A 22714-nucleotide genomic window follows, 5' to 3' on the forward strand; every position below is an offset into this window, starting at 1 on the left:
AATGATTTGAAAACATTAAGTCCGCTCCTAATGGAACCCACCACTAAACACATCTTCCCATCTCCACCCCTTCCTGCCTTCTGCAGGGACAGCTCCCTCCACAACTTCTTGGTTCACTCATCCCTTCCCACCCCCTCCCCAGGTACCTTCCCCTGCAACCGCAGGAGATGCAACACTTGTCCCTATACCTCCTCCCTCAACTCTATCCAGGGACCCCGGCAGTCCTTTCAAGTCAGACAGAGGTCTACATGCTTCTCCTCCAACCTCATCTACTGCATCCGATGCTCCCGATGTGGGCTCCTGGCCATTGGTGAGACCAAACGTAGATTCGGCAACCCCTTCACTGAACACTTATGCTCGGTCCACCTAGGGGTACACGATCTCCCGATGGCCAGCCGGTTCAACTCCCCTTCCCATTCCCACACTGACCTTTCTGTCCTGTACCTCCTTTATTGCCGGAGTGAGACCACACTCAAATTGGAGGAACAGTACCTCAAATTTTGCTTGGGCAGCTTCCAAGGGCGGCGCAGTGGTAGAGTTGCTGCTTTAGAGAGCTTGCAGCGCTGGAAACCTAGGTTCAATCCCGACTGCGGGTGCTGTCTGTACGGAGTTTGTACGTTCTCCCCGTGACCGCATGGGTTTTCAGCCACCAAGTCCACGCCAACCATCGATCATCCATTCACACGACTTCAATGTTATCCCACTTTCGCTTCCTCTCCCCATGCACTAGGGGAAATTTACAGAGGCCAAGTAACCTACAAACTGGCACAGCTTTGGGATGTGAGAGGAAACTGGAGCACCCAGAGGAAACATGCGCAGTCACAGGGAGAACATGCAAACACCACATAGACACCACCTGAGGTCAGGATCGAATCTGGGTCTCAGAGACAGCACGATAAATCAAAGAGAGCCAGCATGGTTTTGTAAAATGGAAGATAATTTGAGTTAATCTATTTATTCTTTTGATGAAATGCCAGAGAAGATTGACATGGATATCTCAGTAGATGTATATTCAGAGATTAAGTGAGGGATTGAACAAGGAGTCAAGCAAGAGGGTTTAAGGAAGCTCATGGATTTGAAGTGGTGAACACCGCCCAGTCCATCATGGGTTCTGACCTCCCCACCATCAAAGGGATTTACAGGAGTCGTTGCCTCAAAACGACAGCCAGCATCACCAGAGACCCACGCCACCCTGGCCACGCTCTCATTTCACCACCGCCATCGGGAAGAAGGTAGAGGGGCCTGAAAATTGTAATGTCCAGGTTCAGGAACAGCTTCTTCCTTACAGCCATCAGGCTATTAAACGCTACAACCTCCAAATAAGCTGTGAGCTACATAGACTTGGGGGCATTGGTTTTGTCTTTTTACCATTGTTTGTTTGTTTGTGTGTGTGTGTATGTGTGTGTGTTTGTGTATGTGTGTGTGTGTGTGTGTGTGTGTGTGTGTGTGTGTGTGTGTGTGTGTGTGTGTGTGTGTGTGTGTGTGTGTGTGTGTGTGTGTGTGTGTGTGTCTGTGTGTGTGTGTATAAATATATATGTACGGAATATGTAAAATTAGTACTCTGTATACAAGATAATAAATGAGAAAAAAAAGCATTCAGTGTAAATATGTGTATATACGCAACACAAACTTGTCAAGAAGCAAAGTGGAGCGGCTTGATGTTTTTCGGACTGTGAAGTCACTGATGTTTCCTAACGCTCCAAGACATTTTATTCTTTACAGATAACCTAGTCTCGGGCATAGGGAGCAGTATCGTAAATTTAAAGGTGATAGGAAATTGGCAAGACAGTTGATGATGATGAGAGATCAGGATGAGGGGCAGAATAACGAAATGGGCAAAAGATTGATAGATAGTATCTTTTTGTGGAAAAGTGTGAAGTGAAGCATTTTGGAACGACAATACAGTTTAAATGGCACTAATTAAAAAAGAGAATGAGCCGAAAAATCTTGATGTACATATACATAAATCTTTAAAAATTAAACAAGAAGAGAATAAGGTGGTTTAATGATAATGTGGGTTACATACATTAATGAATTGAACAAAAGATGTAAAGCAAAGGAATGTGTGAGAACATTATTAACCAGTTTATATTACAATCTGTTCTATGAATCTGTGGAATTCATTGCCACAGAAGGCTGTGGAGGCCAAGTCAATGGATATTTTTAAGGCAGAGATTGACAGATTTTTTTTTTTAGATTTTAGAGATACAGCGCGGAAACAGGCCCTTCGTCCCCACCGAGTCTGCGCCGCCCAGCAATCCCCGCACATTAACACTATCCTACACACACTAGGGACAATTTTTCACATATTACCCAGTCAATTAACCTACATGCCTGTACGTCTTTGGAGTGTGGGAGGAAACCGAAGATCTCGGAGAAAACCCACGCAGGTCACGGGGAGAACGTACAAACTCCGAACAGACGGCGCCCGTAGTCAGGATCGAACCTGAGTCTCCGGCGCTGCATTCGCTGTAAGGCAGCAACTCTACCGCTGCGCCACCGTGCCGCCAGTATGGGTGTCAGGGGTTATGGGGGGAGGCAGGAAAGTGGGGTTGAGAGGGAAAGATAGACCAGCCATGATTGAATGGCGGAGTGGACTTGATGGGCCGAATGGCCTGATTCTGCTCCGAGAACTTCTGAACTTCTGAACTTCAGTAAAGATATAATGGCTTAGAAATGTGCGCAGAAGAGATTTGTCAGAGTTTTGCTAGTTTTGAGGAGCAGATCAGGAAGCAATGTAATCCACCTTTGAAGCAATGAATTTGGTTCAGGTGACATGACAGTAGTTTCCACAATGATGCATGGTTCTCATGGAGCAAATGCAATAAAACTACGTTGCTTGTTGTTTGAGCCACAAAGGACAGGTTATGGATGTAGAAAGTGTCATTGCTCTTGAGATTCACTGGAAGCCTGGAACAGATTTTGCAGAAGCCGTATTATATTGAACTTACTGTCAATGTCAATTGGACACTCATCTGGGTTCTCCACATGGCTTGCCTCTTCCGTCATGATGATATTTTCTATGTCTTTCATTGACAAATGTTCACAAAATGCCTCGTAAAGGAGTCTCTTTAGCTCGTCCACTGTCATTCTCTGCATATCACACTGCAATAACAAAACCAAAGTCCATCATGCCTGTAGTCCCAAAGGAATGAAATCAGAGCACAACTATGCCCAGTATATTGATATCAACAACAGTTATAAATAGCTTCTTGTAATGGCGCTCTGTGCTGAGTGGATCAGAGTTAATTAATTGTAACCCAAGCTGGAACCTCTTTGACTTCTCTTGCCTTTTGTACTTATCTGGACATTTTGCCCATGGCAGGATTCCTATAATAATAAATACTTCAACTGAATTCATACTTTAATTGCAGAAAGAGTTTTGTTCCACCATATATCACTATGACTGAATTCCCACCAAATTAACAATGCATGGTTTATTATTGTCAGTGGGTAAAAATATATTGGTCGAGCAATGTAATTTTGGCACGATCACCTGCAGGAAGAGCCAAAAGGTGCAGTGTGTGTGAACACCAGATTCGGGGATAGTTTCTTCCCAGCTGTTATCAAACAATTGAACCATCCTATCAACAATTAGAGAGCGAACCCGAGCTACCATCTACCTCATTGGAGACCCTCGGACTATCTTTATTCATATTTTACTGGACTTCACATTGCGATAAACGTTATTCCCTTTATTACGTATCTGTACACTCGATTGGAATCATGTACAGTGTTTCCGCTGACTGGTTAGCACGCAACTAAATGCTTTTCACTGTACCTCGGTACACGGGACAATAAACTAAACTAAACTAAACTAAACCTCTTGCCAATCTTCATGCCTGCAATCCTTGCAATGTCACTTTAAATCAAGAGCTATTGAGAGTCATTTTATTCGCAGCATTTCAGGAACAATGTAAAGGCTTTGAAATGGTGCAGAAGAGATTTATCAGAGTTTTGAAGAGTTGATCAGAAAGTCCTGTTATCCGAATAAATTTTCAAGTTGACATAACAATAGTTTCCAGAATGATGCATGGGTCTGATAGTGTTGATGAAACAAAACAATTTCACCTGTGGTGTACATGACACTAATCAAGATGTATTTTTAAAAATAAAGTGAACTGTGAATATTTTCAGGAATCGTGGCCACCACACAACTCTACCTGCCAAAGCCCATCTGCCAAAGGCTAGGCAACTTCAATGATACTCCTTGTACCTCACAATGTTTTTAGATCTCTTGCATTAACACTGACATGCCTAATGCACAGTCAACAATCACCACCATATTGATGAGTACACATGACGCATTTCTCACCCCTTGGTTTTAGAGATATAGCATGGAAACAGGTCCTATGACCACACCGACCATCGATCATCCAGACACTAGTTCCACGTTATCCCACTTTCATATCCTTCACACCAGGGGCAATTTGCAGAAACCTGCATGTGTTTGGAACGTGGGAGGAACCCGAAGCGCCTAGAGAAAAGCCACGCGGTCACGGGGAGAAAGTACAACCTCTGCGCAGACAGCACCCGAGGTCAGTATTGAGCCCGGATCCCTGGCGCCGTGGTGCAGCAGCTCTACCACTGCGCCACTATGCTGTCTCACGTGGTTCTCTGGCTATTTGGTTTAAGTGGTCAAGACTGTGCTTGCGATCATGGATAGTCTGAAGAAGGGTTTCGACCCGAAACGTCACCCATTCCTTCTCTCCCGAGATGCTGCCTGACCTGCTGAGTTACTCCAGCATTTTGTGAATAAATACCATGGATAGACACAAAGTGCTGGAGAAACTCAGCGGGTCAGGCAGCATCTCTGGAGAAAAAGAACAGGTGACCTTTCGAGGCGGAACCCATCTTCAGACGGGTCGTGATCAGATTGTGATCGTGGGTTTGGCTGCCATGCATCGTGCGTACATCAGAGTTTCAGAGATTAACGATATCGCGGCCATAACTAATCTTCCTCTTGCATCTTGTTTCGGAGAAGTGAGGACCAGCGTGTGACCAGCTTTTGTTCAGAGATACAGCACGGAAACAGGCCCTTCAGCCCACCGAGTCCGCGCCGACCAGTGATCCCTGCACATTAACACTATCCTACACACACTAGGGACAATTTACAATTTTACCAAGCCAATCAGCCTACATCTTTGGAGTGTGTGGAGAAAACCCACATGGTCACAGGGAGAATGTACAAATTCTGTTTAGACAGTACCCATGGTCAGGATTGAACCAGGGTCACTGGCACTGCCAGGCAGTAGCTCTACTGCTGCACCACTAGTAGCTGGTCGTTTGCATGATTCCGCAGCAGGAGACACTGTGTCAATCCATCGGACACATGCCTTCTCCAACCGGGGACCTGGGACTTTGGGAGAGGTAGAGGTCAAGTTTGAGATGGGATGCGCACACAGTGAGTCACCAGGCAGCATGTGTGCCAGCTCCCTAGAGGGCAGGCAGGCAGGCGAGACCGCAAGTGAGTCCTGCTGTGGAAGGCACGAAAGAGGATTACGTTAATGAAGGCTGATTCACCTGCACATTGGGGCGCTGGGGGCATTGTCTGACCTCTTGGAAAGTCTGCCTTCATTATGCATGACGCGAACTGCAATGTACTGGAGATGAATCACTATATATATTATGCAACAATTTGGTCCGATAGTCCTTTACGAAATAAAACGGGTGCACTTGCGTACGAATTTCAAGTCTCATGTCATTGCATTACTTACTTCAAAACACAATTATTGTATCACAATGCGTCGAAGCATGGTGCTGTGAAGTACCTGAATGTGATTTTGTTGCATGCCTCCTAATACAATCTCAGCTGAGGTGTTTTGTCTGTGACCATGGACAGAAATCCAGTGTCTTTTCCCGAGAGTGACAACGTAAAATTAGTTTTGTTTTGTTTAGAGATGCAGCGTGGAAACAAGTCCTTCGGCCCACTGGGTCCGCGCTGACCAATGATAACTGCGTTAAACAAACTGATCTCCCGGTGGCCGAGCACTTCAACTCCCCCTCCCACTCCCAGTCTGACCTTTCTGTCATGGGCCTCCTCCAGTGCCATAGTGAGGCCCACCGGAAATTGGAGGAACAGCACCTCATATTTCGCCTGGGCAGCTTGTAGCCCAGCGGTATGAACATCGACTTCTCCAACATTAGATAATTCCTCTGTCCCTCTCTTCCCCTCCCCCTTCCTAGATCTCCCTCTATCTTCCTGTCTCCACCTATATCCTTCCTTTGTCCCACCCCCCTGACATCAGTCTGAAGAAGGGTCTCGACCCGAAACGTCACCCATTCCTTCTCTCCTGAGATGCTGCCTGACCTGCTGAGTTACTCCAGCATTTTGTGAATAAATACCTTCGATTTGTACCAGCATCTGCAGTTATTTTCTTATATAACCTGTGCACTACACACTAACTAGTCGGCTAACTAGTGTGTAGTCTAGTTATCTACCCATCACACTAGAGATAATTTACCAAAGCCAAATAACCTTCAAACCTGCAGGTCTTTTGGAGTGTGGGAGGAAATCAGAGCAACAGGAGAAGACCCATGCAGGTCACGGGGAGAACGTACATAAACACCGTACAGACAGCGCCCATTGTCAGGATCGAACCCAGATCTCTGACACTGTGAGGCACCGACTCTACTGCTGTACCACCGCACACACAAAATGAGCATGTGTACTGCTCTGCACTGGAGCTCGTTCGCCTCTTGGAGACTTACTGCAAACGTGAAGTGGCAGAGGACTGAGTAACGTCTTGGGAAAAAGAAAAAAAACTTGTGAGGAGAACTGCACTCCATCTTTTCCTACCTGGAGTCCCCCCGTCCCGTCCCCCTCCCTACTTTCAGTCTGAAGAAGGATTCCGACCCAATACGTCACCCATCCTTTTTCTCCAAAGATTATGCCTGGCCCTCTGGGTTACTTCAGCACTTTGTGTCTATCTTCGGTATAAATCAGCATCTGCAGTTCCTGCCTGTACACCAAATCAGTGGCTGACATTTCAAAATGTTGTAGATCTGCACAGTGACAGTGTTAACCTGAACACACAGTGCTGAAGAAGCTCAATGGGTCAGGCAGCATCAGTGGAGGGAATGGGCAAAGCCACATTTCAGGTCAGGACCCTTCCTCAGACTGAGTTGAAACGCTCAGGTCCCGAAACGTCAACCATTCCATTCCACCTACAGATGCGGCTCGACCCATGATTCCTGATTAGTCCGGGTGTCAGAGGTTATGGGGAGAAGGCAGGAGAATGGGGTTAGGAGGGAGAGATAGATCAGCCATGATTGAATGGCGGATAGACTTGATGGGCCAAATGGCCTAATTCTACTCCTATTCCTTATGACTCACTGTGTTCCTGCAGCAAATTGTCTGTTGCTCCAAGTTGCAGCATTCCTAGTTACCTGCGTCTCCGGTCTTTTCTCTTCAGGCATGTATGAACCCATTGTCATGTTTTACGGATTATCTAGCATAACATACATGTATTTCTCACTGCATCCCTTTTGTGAGTTCTGATGAACATCCACTATCATAATGTTCTTATCATTTACTGTCAGAAAGTGATGAATGCTACCATCTATAGAAGATCTTTCATTCAGCACTTCTAATTATTGGGATTTGGCATTCAACATACACTCCCCCTTGCCCCTCCCCTCGTTTACACCCCCCTTGCTCCATTTCCTCCACTAAAGGTCTACCACTGCGCAAAGGTTTTTGTTTAACTTCAAGTTGTAAAAAATCTTGAATCTCTTTACCACTTGGATCATGAAGATAATTCATCTCGAGTAGCACTCGCTGTGGTTGTGCGGCATTGTTGAACGATTACTTGCTTGCTAATCATGCTTGTTCTTTCTTCAGCAATGCAATTATCTTTGGGTGCCCATTTCTTTCAGTGGTTCTGCTGGCGATTATGCATGCTTTCATTATCAGTTTAGTCTCTTGTAATAGACTCTGGAGGCTAAATTTTTACAGCTCTGGTGCTGAAGTGATGAGAGATTAGTCCACGTCTATTATTTCTGCGGCAGATACGAAGCCCAGTGCTGCTCAAGATCATCTCAAGATTAAAACTATTAAACTGTGAGACTGCAAACTCAGGCTGGGCAGCTCTGCTCTCCCTACCTGATGAAGAATATACACAATGGAAGGTGTGCAGAAAGAAACAGCAGATTGGTTGCTGGTGTGGGGATTGATGGAGAGGTCGTGGGGTTGTCCAATGTGGGGACATAAGCAATCTGGAACTATGCTCTCCGGAGTCTGAAGAAGGGTCCCGACCCGAAACGTCACCCATCTTTTTTCTCCAGAGATGATGCCTGACCTGCTGAGTGACTTCAGCACTTTGTGTTCATCTATGCTCTTTGGAGTTTGGAAGAATGAGAGGTGATATCATTCTTCAGCGCGGCACAGTGGTGCAGCGGTAGAGTTGCTGCCTCACGGAGCCAGAGACCCGGGTTTGATCCTGACTATGGGTGCTGTCTGTACGGATTTTGTGCGTTTCCCCTGCGACCGTGTAGATTTTCTCCGAGTTCTGTGGTCTCCTCCCACATTACAAGGGGATAAAGGTTTGTAGGTTAATTGTCTTCTGTATTGATTTATTGGCATATCATAGAACTAGTGTACAGGTGATTGTTGTGTAAGAAAGAACTGCAGATGCTGGTTTAAATCGAAGATAGACACAAAAAGCTGGAGTAACTCAGTGGGCAGGCAGCATCTCTGGAGGGAAGGAATGGGCGACGTTTCAGGGGACATTAAGCAATCCGAACTATGCTCTCTGTAGTCTGAAGAAGGGTCTCGACCTGAAACGTCACCCACTTCCGTAAATTGTCCCTGGTCTGTATGGAGTGGATGCAAAAGTGGGATAACATAGAACTAGTGTGAGCGGATGATCGATGGTTGGCGTGGACCCGGTGGGCCACATGTCTAGAAACTAAGAAGAATAATTATTTTTAAGCTAAAGGTAGTTAATCTTAGGAATTCTCTACCCATGAGAGTTGTTGAGGCTTACTTAAAATAGATCGATAATTATATTTGGATATTAGCGAAATCAACTTATATCGGGGCTTAATGGAGGAAAGTTGGGCTGAGTTTGAGGTTAACCATAATCTTACTAGGTGGTAGAGCAGATGTGAGAGGCACAATGCCAATTGCTGCTCCTCTTACAATGCTCCATAGAAACATAGAAACATAGAAAATAGGTGCAGGAGTAGGCCATTCGGCCCTTCGAGCCTGCACCGCCATTCAATATGATCATGGCTGATCATCCAGCTCAGTAGCCTGCCTTCTCTCCATACCCCCTGATCCCTTTAGCAAAAAGGGCCACATCTAACTCCCTCTTAAATATAGCCAATGAACTGGCCTCAACTACCTTCTGTGGCAGAGAATTCCACAGACTCACCACTCTCTGTGTGAAGAAATGTTTTCTCATCTCGGTCCTAAAAGACTTCCCCCTTATCCTTAAGCTGTGACCCCTGGTTCTGGACTCCCCCAACATTGGGAACAATCTTCCCGCATCTAGCCTCTCCAACCTCTTAAGAATTTTATATGTTTCTATAAGATCCCCCCTCAGTCTTCTAAATTCCAGCGAGTACAAGCCCAGTCTATCCAGTCTTTCCTCATATGTAAGTCCCGCCATCCCAGGGATCAATCTGGTGAACCTTCTCTGTACTCCCTCTAAGGCAAGAACGTCTTTCCTCAGGTTAGGAGACCAAAACTGCACACAATACTCCAGGTGCGGTCTCACCAAGGCCCTGTACAACTGCAGCAGAACCTCCCTGCTCCTAAACTCAAATCCTCTTGCTATGAATGCCAACATACCATTCGCTTTCTTCACTGCCTGCTGCACCTGCATGCTTGCTTTCAATGACTGGTGCACCATGACACTCAGGTCACGTTGCATCTCCCCTTCTCCCAATCGGTCACCATTCAGGTAATACTCTGCTTTCCTGTTCTTGCCGCCAAAGTGGATAACCTCACATTTATCCACATTATATTGCATCTGCCATGCATTTGCCCACTCGCCTAATCTATCCAAGTCACTCTGCAGCCTCCTAGCATCCTCCTCGCAGCTAACACTGCCACCCAGCTTCGTGTCGTCCGCAAACTTAGAGATGTTGCATTCAATTCCCTCGTCCAAATCATTAATATACACTGTAAATAACTGGGGTCCCAGCACTGAGCCTTGCGGTACCCCACTAGTCACTGCCTGCCATTCCGAAAAGGACCCGTTTATTCCAACTCTTTGCTTCCTGTCCGCCAACCAATTTTCTATCCACCTCAACACTGAACCCTCAATATCGTGTGCTTTAAGTTTGTACACCAATCTCCTATGTGGGACCTTGTCGAAGGCCTTCCGAAAGTCCAGATTTTACACATCGACTGGTTCTCCCTTATCCACTCTACTAGTTACATCCTCGAAAAATTCTATAAGATTCGTCAGACATGATTTGCCTTTGGTATATCCATGCTGACTTTGTCCGATGATTTCACCACTTTCCAAATGTGATGCTATCACATCCTTAATAACTGACTCTAGCATTTTCCCCACTACCGATGTTAGGCTAACTGGTCTATAATTCCCCGTTTTCTCTCTCCCTCCCTTTTTAAAAAGTGGGGTTACATTAGCTACCCTCCAGTCCTCAGGAACTACTCCAGAATCTAGAATCTAAAGAGTTTTGAAAAATTATCACTAATGCATCCACTATTTCTGAGGCTACTTCCTTAAGCACTCTGGGATGCAGCCTATCTGGCCCTGGGGATTTATCTGCCTTTAATCCATTTAATTTACCTAATACCACTTCCCGACTAACCTGGATTTCCCTCAGTTCCTCCATCTCATTAGACCCCCGGTCCCCCGCTATTTCCGGCAGACGGTTTATGTCTTCCTTAGTGAAGACAGAACCAAAGTATTTGTTCAATTGGTCTGCCATCTCCTTGTTCCCTATGATCAATTCACCTGTTTCCGACTGCAAGGGACCTACATTTGCCTTAACTAATCTTTTTCTCTTGACATATCTATAAAAGCTTTTGCAGTCTGTTTTTATGTTCCTTGCCAGTTTTCCCTCATAATCTATTTTCCCTTTCCTAATTAAGCCCTTTGTCCTCCTCTGCTGGACTCTGAATTTCTCCCAGTCCTCTGGTATGCTACTTTTTCTGGCTAATCTGTATGCTTCATCTTTTGTTTTAATACTATCCTTGATTTCCCTTGTTAGCCACGGATGCACTACCTTTCCTGGTTTGTTCTTTTGCCAAAGTGGATGGAACACTTGTTGTAGTTCATCCATGCGACCTTTAAATGCCTTCCATTGCATGTCCACCGTCAACCCTTTCAGCATCAATCGCCAGTCTATCTTGGACAATTCACGCCTCATACCCTCAAAGTTACCTTTCTTTAAGTTCAGAACACTTATTTCTGTATCGACTTTATCACTCTCCATCCTAATGAAGAACTCTACCATATTATGATCACTCTTGCCCAAGGGGCCTCGCACAACAAGACTGCTAATTAACCCTTCCTCATTACTCAATACCCAGTCTAGAATGGCCTGTTCTCTCGTTGGTTCCTCGACATGTTGGTTTAGAAAACCATCTCTCAAACATTCCAAGAAATCCTCTTCCTCAGCACCCCTGCCAGTTTGGTTCACCCAATCTATATGTAGATTGAAGTCACCCATTATAACTGCTGCACCTTTAGTGCATGCATTTCTAATTTCCTGCTTGATGCCATCCCCAACCTCCCTACTGCTGTTAGGTGGCCTGTACACAACTCCCACTAGCGTTTTCTGCCCCTTAGTGTTTCGTAGCTCTACCCATATCGATTCCACTTCCTCCAAGCTAATGTCCTTCCTTTCCACTGCTTTAATCTCCTCTCTAACCAGTAACGCTACCCCACCTCCTTTTTCTGTCTATCCCGCCTGAATATAGAATATCCCTGGATGTTGAGCTCCCAGCCTTGGTCACCCTGGAGCCATGTCTCCGTAATCCCAACTATATCATAATCATTAATAACTATCTCCACATTTAATTCATCCACCTTATTACGTATACTCCTTGCATTGAGACACAAAGCCTTCAGGCTTGTTTTTACAACTCTCTTACCCCTTGTACGATTATGTTGAAAAGTGGCCCTTTTTGATTTTTGCCCTGGATTTGTCTGCCTGCCACTTTTACTTTTCACCTTGCTACCTGTTGCTTCTACCCTCATTTTACACCCCTCTGTCTCTCTGCTCCTGCTCCCATCCCCCTGCCACATTAGTTTAAATCCTCCCCGACAGCACTAGCAAACACTCCCCCTAGGACATTGGTTCCATTCCAGCTCAGATGCAGACCGTCCTGTTTGTACTGGCCCCACCTCTCCCAGAACTGGTTCCAATGTCCTAAAATTTTGAATCCCTCCCCCTTGCACCATTTTTCAAGCCACGTATTCATCTGAAATATCCTCCTATTCCTACTCTGACTAGCACGTGGCACTGGTAGTAATCCAGAGATTATTACCTTTGAGGTCCTACTTTTTAGTTTATCTCCTAGCTCTCTAAATTCACCTTGTAGGACCTCATCCCGTTTTTTACCTAAATCGTTGGTGCCAACGTGCACCACGACAACTGGCTGCTCACCCTCCCCCTTCAGAATGTCCTGCAGCCGCTCAGAGATATCCCTGACCCTTGCACCAGGGAGGCAACATACCATCCAGGAGTCTCGTTTGCGGCCGCAGAAACGCCTATCTATTCCCCTTACAATTGAATCCCCTATCACTATAGCCCTTCCACTCTTTTTCCTCCCCTCTTTTGCCGCAGAACTACCCACAGTGCCATGTCACGGCAGCGACAGCGTGTTCGCCCGCCCCGGATCGGACTTATCATCGGCGGAGCCGGCCGTCTTCGGAGGCTGCGGGAGCGGCTGCGACTCGCCTTAGGCTCGGGCCGCTGCGGACCGTCCGGCGCGGCCTGCAACCACAACAACCTGACCGCGGGAGAGGACGGCAGGAGAAGGGAAAAGACATTGTGGCCTTCCATCACAGTGAGGAGAGGACTGGAGGAGACTCACTGTGATGGATGTTTCTTTTGTGTGTTTTGGGGGTTGTGTAATTTTAATGCCTATTTTGATGCTTTTGTTGTTGGACTGTGGGTGACTGAATTTCGTCCAATTTGGATGACAATAAAGCTATCTTGAATCTTGAATCTTGAATGAACTTGGCTGCTGCTGCCTTCCCCTGATGAGGCAGCTCCCCCAACAGTATCCAAAATGGCATATCTGTTTAGGAGGGAGATGACCGCAGGGGACTCCTGCACTACCTGCCTACTGCTACGCTGGCTAGTGGCCACCCGTTTCCTTTCTGTCCGCTTATCTTTTACCTGTGGTGTGGCCAACTCACTGTACGTGCTATCCACGACCTTCTCAGCATCGTGGATGCTCCAGAATGAGTCCAACCGCAGCTCCAACCGTTCAATGCGGTTTGCCAGGAGCTGCAGCTGGACACACTTCCTGCACATGTAGTCATCAGGGACACCGACAATATCCCTGATCTCCCACATGTTGCAGGATGAGCATTCCACGGGGCCGATCTCATCTGACATGTCTTACCCCCAAATTAAATCAAATCCCTCTTAATCCTTTAAACTGTACCTTTACTAAAAAGCACTGAACCCTTAACTTACTGAACCCTTAACTCACTGAACCCTGAACTCACTGAACCCTGAACTCACCGAACCCTTAACTAAAAGTACGAACAAAAAGCAGAAATACAACCCCGGGGTTACACCCAATCAGCTGCTTCCTCTAGTCTGCTTCCACCAATCAGCGGCTTCCTCCAGAACACTTCTTTTAAAGTGTGTGGGAACGTTTTTACACCAACGCTCCAACCGCCTCCAACCGCTCCTGGGCCCCGCCCGGACGCTGCTCCAACCGCCTCCAACCGCTTCTGGGCCTCTGGGTGAACAAGCCCCGCGCTGGTTTTTTAAACCTACCGCCCGGACGCTGCTCCAACCGCCTCCAACCGCCTCCAACCGCTTCTGGGCCTCTCCGATGCTCTCCAAGGGCAAAAGCAGCCTCCTCTACTGAAACACAATAGCCTTTCACCAGCCTGGATGCATGCAAAGTGGTACCATTGCTTGGAATGTCCAGGCACACTGACGATGCTGAGCAACAGCACCAGAACAACCAGGTGCCATTTTCTGCACATTGTGGCATGCTTTGCTCTTAAAAATGTCGATTTGCTACATTTATTTTGCCATGGCTCTGTTCTGAACCAAGTCATAGTAGCCATGTGGGCGGCACAGTGGTGCAGCAGTAGAGTTGCTGCCTTTCAGGGCCAGAGACCCGGCTTCCATCCTGACTACGGGTGTTGTCTGTTTAATGGGGCGGCACGGTGGTGCAGCGGTAGAGTTGCTGCCTTACAGCGCCAGAGCCCTGGGTTTGATCCTGACTGCTGGTGTTGTCTGTGTACTGGAACTAGTGTTGCGAATTGGAACTAGTGTTACGTATTGGAACGTGGGTAGTGTATTGGAACGTGGGTTGTGTTATGCAACTTGTGATGCGTTTACTGATAACAAGTTAAACGAGATGCACAACTCTATCAGAAAGGGGTGGCCACGTTTGCTTCCTCCCTTGTCCTTATTTTCTTCTTGCTCTTCAGCCTCTAATCAGCCAGTCTGAGGCAAGGGCTGGTCAGTGAAAGGCGGAGCGTCATGAACCTTGATAGCCACCCTGCTGAGTTCTATCGGAATGCTCCACATTGTTATGACGGACAGCAGAAGAGTTGCTGCAATAATCCAATTGTCTGTTGTATCAGAGTTCTTGTGGCACCCGATAAGTGTGCATGGAATTCATGCTTTTCATGTGCAGGAGGCGGGTGGCCCCAGTATCATCAGCCATGGAGTCATAGAGTTATACAGCACAAAAACAGGCCCTTCGGTCCAACGCTCATGCCGACCTAGATGCACCTTCTACACGAGTCCCACTGCCTGCACTTGGCCCCTATCCCTCTAAACCTTTCCGATCCATGTACCTGTCCAAATGTCTTTTAAATGCTGTTATAACACTTATAATACCAATGTCATCCAATTCATGCCATCCAATGGCTAAATTTGCTTGTGGTATTCAATTGCACATGGCGGAATGTAACACGGCAAAAGCATTAGGCTGGTGGTTGGGTTACTGAGCGCAGATTTGCATGATCTTTACATATTCGCCTGATTTACATGCTATTTGCATGATGTTTGCATGCTATTTACATGATATTTGCATGGTGCAACAGATGGGTGGAATAGGTGACATTGGCAGGAGACAAAAAGGGTATCAGATGAGGAAAGAAAACATGGAGCAAAATACATTCAGTCCGAGGGAGGGAATTAGTTGGAAGGGACAGGGATGAGGAGAAAGGGGGGCAGGATAAAAGGGAAATATTGGACTTGGGGATGGGAGATGAGCGTACAGAGACAAGGAAGGGTGATCACAGTGACCACACAGACATACAAGGAGGGAGATAAACCTTGTTGGCTGAGGCACATTATGGATTTGACATGGGATGCGCTGCATCACAGACCCATCTGTGCGCCTCATCGCTGTGTGTTCCCTCACCATCTTGCTCAGGGAACACAGTGAATGAAAGGCATTTAGCTCTCTTTGAATTGAGAGTGTCAGTGACCTCCAGTTATTGATCAGACTCCAGCCGTCTGCAGCCTGCTGGTGTACAAGATGTCACCGTCGTTCTGACAGCTTCTGGCAGTCCTCATGCTTCACTGGGTGTGTGGTCACAGCAGGTGGCAGAGTTCAGTAAATAAATCCGGAATGAATTCTGAATCTTTATATATATATATATATATATATATATATTCCTTTATTCGTCCCACACCGGGGAAATTTACAGACGCTGTAAACTTTCACACACTGCTCCTATAATAGACAATAGACAATAGGTGCAGGAGGAGGCCATTCGGCCCTTCGAGCCAGCACCGCCATTCCATGTGATCATGGCTGATCATTCTCAATCGGTACCCCGTTCCTGCCTTCTCCCCATACCCCCTGACTCCGCTATCCTTAAGAGCTCTATCTAGCTCTCTCTTGAATGCATTCAGAGAATTGGCCTCCACTGCCTTCTGAGGCAGAGAATTCCACAGATCCAGTTGGAAAACTGAACCTTCCCGAGTCCTGGGAAGCTTTCCCTTTCTGCTAAGTGCCTTCTCCTCTCCCCTCTATCCTACAGTACATGGCAATTCTTCCACTCATTCTCTCCTCCACGGAATGCTGACTAATGTGCTCCTGTCTAACAACTGGGCACGGTGGCACAGCGATAGAGTTGCTGCCTTGCAGCGCCAGAGACCCGAGTTCGATCCTGACTATGGGTGGTGCCCGCTCAGAGTTCGTACGTTCTCCCCCTGACTTGCATGGGTTTTCTCCAATACCTTCGGTTTCCTCCCACGCTCCAATGACGTACAGGTTTGTACGTTAATTGGCTTGGTTTAAAATGACCTTGTGGGTTTTCTCCGGGTGCTCCGGTTTCCTCCCACATTCCAAAGGCGTGCAGGTGCGTAGGTTAATTGGCTTCTGTAAATTGCCCCTAATGTGTCGGATAAATCTAGCGTATGGGTGATCGCTGATCAGCTTGGTGGACTTGGTGGGCCATGCGGTTCCAGCTTTAAACTAAACTAAACTCAGCACAAACTTCTTTAGCATTTTCCACAATATCCCCCAAGCTTCAGCAACTTCAGGGCACTCGAGAAAATAACAATTACAGCAACAGGCAGTGAAACTCAACCAGCAACCGTGCTGGGAACAGTGGACAATACAATTGTTGAGGGGGCATCCTTTCGGCTGATGCATGTTGTGTTCTGATGTATAAGAAACAAGGATGGACGGAATCATCCATGTCAAAATGGCAGCACAGATGTGACTTATCAAGATGCATTCAGCTGCATTGTTCATGTGTACATGAGCTAATATGGTGCTCCTTGCCACTTGCATCACAGCATTGGTTCGCAGGTTTAAATTCTTCAGCGATTTCCCTGACTGTTCAGGCTCCCCAGGCTTTTGATTGATTGAGAGATACAACATTGCAACAGGCCCTTTGGCCCACCGAGTCCACGCCGACCATCGATCACCTGTTCACACTGGCTCTATGTTGTCCCACTTTCTCACCCACTCCTGACACACTATGGGGCAATTTACAGAGGCCAATTAACCTGCAAACCTGCACTTCTTTGGGATGTGGAAGGAAACCGGAGCACCGGGGCGGCACAGTGGTGCAGCGATGGACCTGCTGCCTCCCAGTGCCAGAGACCCGGCTTCCATCCTGACCTCGGGTGCTGTCCATTTGGAGTTTGCACGTTCTCCCTGTGACCGCGCGGGCTTCCACCGGTGCTCCTGCGTCCTCCCACATCCCAAAGATGAGGGGGGTTTGTAGGTTAATTGGCCCTCTGTAAATTGCTCCTGGTTTCCTGGTTGTGTGGTGGGATAACTAGTGTGAAGGGGGTGATCAATGGTCAGCGTGGACTCGGTGGGCCGAAGGGCCCGTTTCAACGCTGCATCGATATACTAAACTCTAAACTAAACACCTGGAGGGAACGCACGCGGTCAAAGGGAGAATGTGCAAACTCCACACAGATAGCACCCGAGGTCAGGATCGAACCCGGGTCTCTGGCGCTGTGAGTCAGCAGCTTCACCAGCTGCATCAGGGTGCCGCATGGTGAAGAAGCAGGAGGACGGGGTAATGGCTATTAAACTTTGCACAGCCACAAATCAACAAGTACACATCTGTGCTGATCCATTTCATAATTATCTGCAAAATGCCACCTTTTGGGTTTTGCTTTTACTTTATCTCCTTTTAAAGTCTCCTGGCAGGATCAAGGATGGTAACTCAAAGCCAGTTGCCAACAATCAATTGAAGATTTAAGAGAGTCAAAATGTACTGTTTAATGTTCAGTCATTGTCATTCAATTATATTTAAAATCTCATCACAGCAGTGTGCAGATCGGAGACAGTGATAAATAACTTCTGGATGTAAAGATACAATAATTTTTTTAAATAGTGGCCATAATTACATCATTAAGTTGGAACAGTGTAATTGACCACAGAAGCATGAATGACAGCCAAATCCTCTGATTTGCCAGAGTGGGTGGTTGTAAATTAATAAAGTTGTGATTTCTTGTAGGCCTCTCATTCTCAAACTACAGTGCTCTCATAGGGTAACATTCGCACATTCCTCACCAAACATGAACCCGATTTCAGCTTCCCCCATGAATTCCTCATCAAACGAGTTGGATTTATATCCCGTGCAGAGTTATGGAGTCACAGAGTCGTACAGCGCAGAAACAGGCTCTTCGGCCCAACTTGTTCGTGCTGACCATGGTGTCCCCATCTATGCGAGTCTCATTTTCCAATGTTGGCCCATATCCTTCTAAACTTTTCCTGTACATGTTCCTGTGCTCCTTGAATAATTGCAACTGTGCCAAGCCCATATCCCTCTCAACCTCTCCTATCTATGTACCTGTCTAAGTATCTTTTAAATGTTATTGTACTTGGAAAGGGTGCAGAGAAGATTTGTGAGGGCCTTGCCAGGACTCGAGGGTCTAATCAATAGGGAGAGGTTGAGCAGGCTAGGACTATTCCTTGGAGAGCAGGAGGCTGAGGGGTGATCTTATAGAGGCGTACAAAATCACAAGAGGAATAGATCAGGTAGATACACAAAGTGTCTTGCCTAGAGTAGGAGAATCAAGAACCAGAGTACATAGGTTTAAGGTGAGGGGAAAGATTTAAGAGGTACCTGAGGGGTAACGTTTTACAAAGGGTGGTGGGTGTATGGAACGTGCTGCTGGAGGAGGTAGTTGAGGCAGGTACTGTTGCAACATGCAAGAAACATTTAGACAGGTACATGGACAGGACAGGTTTAGATGGATATGGGCCAAACACAGAGTACATAAGACATGTTGGCCGGTGTGGGCAAGTTGAGCTGAAGGGTGCTGTAAGACTTTATGATTCTATGACCTGCCTCACCTACTTCATCTGCCAGCTTGATCCATATACCCACAACAGGTGATGGTATTATGGCATCTTCCTGGTCTCATTACCTTTGCTGGCAATTTCCATCCTGCATTCACATTCACAGAGTCCATCTCTGTCCCTTCTCTTTCTCGACTCCATCCATTTCAGGGCATTAGTGATGATTATCTTCACTATAAGTGGTGGGGTCCCGTTGTAGGTGACGGAAATATTGGCGGATGATTTGTTGGATCCACTGGCTGGTGGGGTGGAAGGTGAGAACGAGGGGGATTCTGTCCTTGTTGCGAGTGGGGGGAGGGGGAGCAAGAGCGGAGCTGCGGGATGTAGAAGAGACCTTAGTGAGAGCCTCATCTATGATGGAGGAGGGGAAGCCCCGCAGCGGTAGAGTTGCTGCTTTACAGCGAATGCAGCGCCGGAGACTCAGGTTCGATCCTGACTACGGGTGCTGCACTGTAAGGAGTTTGTACGTTCTCCCCGTGACCTGCGTGGGTTTTCTCCGAGATCTTCGGTTTCCTCCCACACTCCAAAGACGTACAGGTATGTAGGTTAATTGGCTGGGTAAATTGTCCCTAGTGGGTGTAGGATTGTGTTAATGTACGGGGATCGCTGGGTGGCACGGACTTGGAGGGCCGAAAAGGCCTGTTTCCGGCTGTATATATATGATGATATGATATGACATCTCTGAAGCCCTAGTGTGAAACACCTCATCCCGGGCGCAGAGACCGTTCCCTCCGTAACTCCCTGGTCCACTTGTCCCTTCCTACCCAAACCACCCAACCCCGGGCACTTCCCCCTGCAACCGCACGAGATGCAACACCTGTCCCTTTACCTCCCCCCTCAACTCCATCCAAGGACTCAAACAGTCTTTCCAGGTGAGACAAAGGTTCACCTGCACCTCCTCCAACCTCATCTATTGCATCCACTGCTCTAGATGTCAACTTATTTACATCGGCGAAACCAAGCGCAGGCTCGGCGATCGCTTCGCTCAACACCTGCACTCGGTCCGCATTGACCAAACTGATCTCCAGGTGGCCGAGCACTTCAACTCCCCCTCCCATTCCCAGTCTGACCTTTCTGTCATGGGCCTCCTCCAGTGCCATAGTGAGGCCCACCGGAAATTGGAGGAACAGCACCTCATATTTCGCCTGGGTCGTTTGCAGCCCAGTGGTATGAACATCGACTTCTCCAACTTTAGATAGTTCCTCTGTCCCTCTCTTCCCCTCCCCCTTCCCAGATCTCCCTCTATCTTCCTGTCTCCACCTATATCCTCCCTTTGTCCCGCCCCCCTGACATCAGTCTGAAGAAGGGTCACGACCCGAAACGTCACCCATTCCTTCTCTCCCGAGATGCTGCCTGACCTGCTGAGTTACTCCAGCATTTTCTGAAAAGCTTTATGTTGCCTGCTATCCGGTCAGCAGAAAGACTGTACGCGATTACAAACAGGCCGCCCACAGTATACAGATCCAGGATAAAGAGAATAACATATAGTGCAAGATAAATCCAGTAAGGTCCACTTGAAGATAGCATAGTTAAAGTAAGAAATGCTGCTGTTGGAGTAGAGGTTTAAAAGAATGGAGTGATTGAGTGATTGCAGATCTGCTTCTGGGCCCAGCACGCAGAGAGTGGCCTGGCGTGGGGTTCTCTTGATGATGGCACTTTCCACGCCTGTGCTTCTCAGATGTGGTTTTTTTTCACAAAGCCTTCACCTCTGTCATATTTTACGGGACCCCCAACTGCACCTGTTCCATTTCCTGCACTTTTGTTCTCAACACCGGAGCTAACACAAGCCTTTGCAAATTCTCCCTGTGACCACGTGGGTTTCCTCCGGGTTCTCCGGCTTCCTCCCACATCCTAAAGACGTGCGGGTTTGTTGGTTAATTGGCTTCTGTAAACTGCCCCCTAGTGTGTGGGCAGTGGATGAGAAAGTGGGATAACATGGAACTAGTATGAGCGGGTGATCGATGGTCGACTTGGACTCGGTAGACCAAAGAGCCTGTTTCCACCCTCTATCACCGCACTAAACTACTCTAAACTAAACTAAACACCTCTCTACACTTTCTACCCCATCTACATCTATAATTCTCTGCCCTATCTGTTCCCCTCAATGAGGTTCCACCTGAAGACCCATCAACCCATCCCTCCTCCCTATTTCAGAGGGATAATCCTGTCGTGACTCCTTAATTCACCCTTCTGTTTTCAGAAATGCCCAGTTTCTTTCTTATGGTACCTATCTATGCAACTGGAGAGCATAGAAACATAGAAAAATAGGTGCAGAAGTAGGCCATTCGGCCCTTCGAGCCAGCACCGCATTCAATATGATCACGGTAGGCACAAAATGCTGGAGTAACTCAGCGGGTCAGGCAGCATCTCGGAAGAGAAGGAATGGGAGATGTTTCGGATGGAGACCCTTCTTCAGACTGATGTCAGGAGAGGGGTCGGGACAAAGATAGGTTGTAGGAAGACTTGTGGGAGAACTGGGAAGGGGGAGGGGATAGAGAGGGAAAGCCAGGACTATCTGAAGTTAGAGAAGTCAATGTTCATACCGCTGGGGTGTAAACTACCCAAGCAAAATATGAGGTGCTGTTCCTCCAATTTGCACTGGGCCTCACCCTGACAATGGAGGAGGCCCAGGCCAGAAAGGTCAGATTGGGAATGGGAGGGGGAGATGAAGTGCTGAGCCACCGGGAGATCAAGTCCCCCATCTAAAATCAGTACCCAGTTCCTGCTTTTTCCCCATATCCCTTGATTCCTTTAGCCCTCAGAACTAAATCTATGGGAACTCTGTAGGATGCTACACCTATTGTGGTAACACCTCCCTTCCCAACATCTACGGAACCAAATGTCTTTCATGATGAAGTAATGTTTCTCTAAAGACTGTAAATGCCCATAAATGGGGAATTCATAATATATTAGTACCTCATATTCTGAGGTATTTTGTTTAGGTGGCCTATAACCTAATGTCATGAACATTGATTCTCTAATTTCAGATAATACCCCCCCACCCTGGTGTGTACACATTCCTTCCACCATTTCTCACCACCCTAGTCATCCTGCTCTTCTTTCCCACCTCCGTACACTCTTCTCCCCTCCCCGAGTCCCATATTTCCCTTTTATCCTCCTCTTTCCCCTCCCTCCTGTCCCCCTTCCACCCACCAGCTTTACATTTCACTGCTCCACTTCCCTCCTTATGAAATGAAATGAAATATCTTTATTGTCATTGTACAACGAGATTAAAGATTGCAACCTCCGTATCGATGCTATAAAAATATATACATACGGTGAAAATAAAAATAAAAGATAAGGTAAAAGTACAAATAGGTAATATGGGGGGCACTTAGCCGACTGATTCAAGCTCTAGGGAAAAAGCTATTTCTCAGTCTGGAGGTGCGGGCGTAGAAGGCCTTACAACATCTGCCAGATGGAAGGGGTTCAAACAGACGGTGACATGGGTGTGTGGAGTCCTTACAGATGCTGCTGGCTTTTCTGAGGCATCTAACACCCTTTTGTGCCCCTTTTCACCTCGAGCCTTTGTCACCTATTTCACCCACCTGCTCATCACCTCCCCATCATCTCTATCCACCTATCACTTGCCCGGCTTTGTGTCACCCCTGCCATTCTTTTCCACCTTTCTCGCCCCTACTCCGTCAGTCTGAAGAAGGGTCCCAACCCAAAATGTCGACTGTTCATTTTGCTCCACAGATGCTGCCTGACCCGCTGAGTAACTCTAGCACTTTGTTTTTTGAT

The 22714-nt window shown here is 47.1% G+C and overlaps 1 protein-coding gene across 1 annotated transcript in view; it reads right to left on the reverse strand.

Moving 5' to 3' along the window:
* The window catches only part of cabp7a (calcium binding protein 7a), a 92348-nt gene that overhangs the window by 10834 nt on the left and 58800 nt on the right, over nt 1-22714 (reverse strand). The window contains 1 exon segment of the mRNA XM_078421718.1: nt 2952-3105. Within this exon segment, the coding sequence (XP_078277844.1) occupies nt 2952-3105 (154 nt within the window).

The sequence above is a fragment of the Rhinoraja longicauda genome, chromosome 25, assembly GCF_053455715.1.
Source record: "Rhinoraja longicauda isolate Sanriku21f chromosome 25, sRhiLon1.1, whole genome shotgun sequence".
NCBI classification, from domain to species: Eukaryota; Metazoa; Chordata; class Chondrichthyes; order Rajiformes; family Arhynchobatidae; genus Rhinoraja; species Rhinoraja longicauda.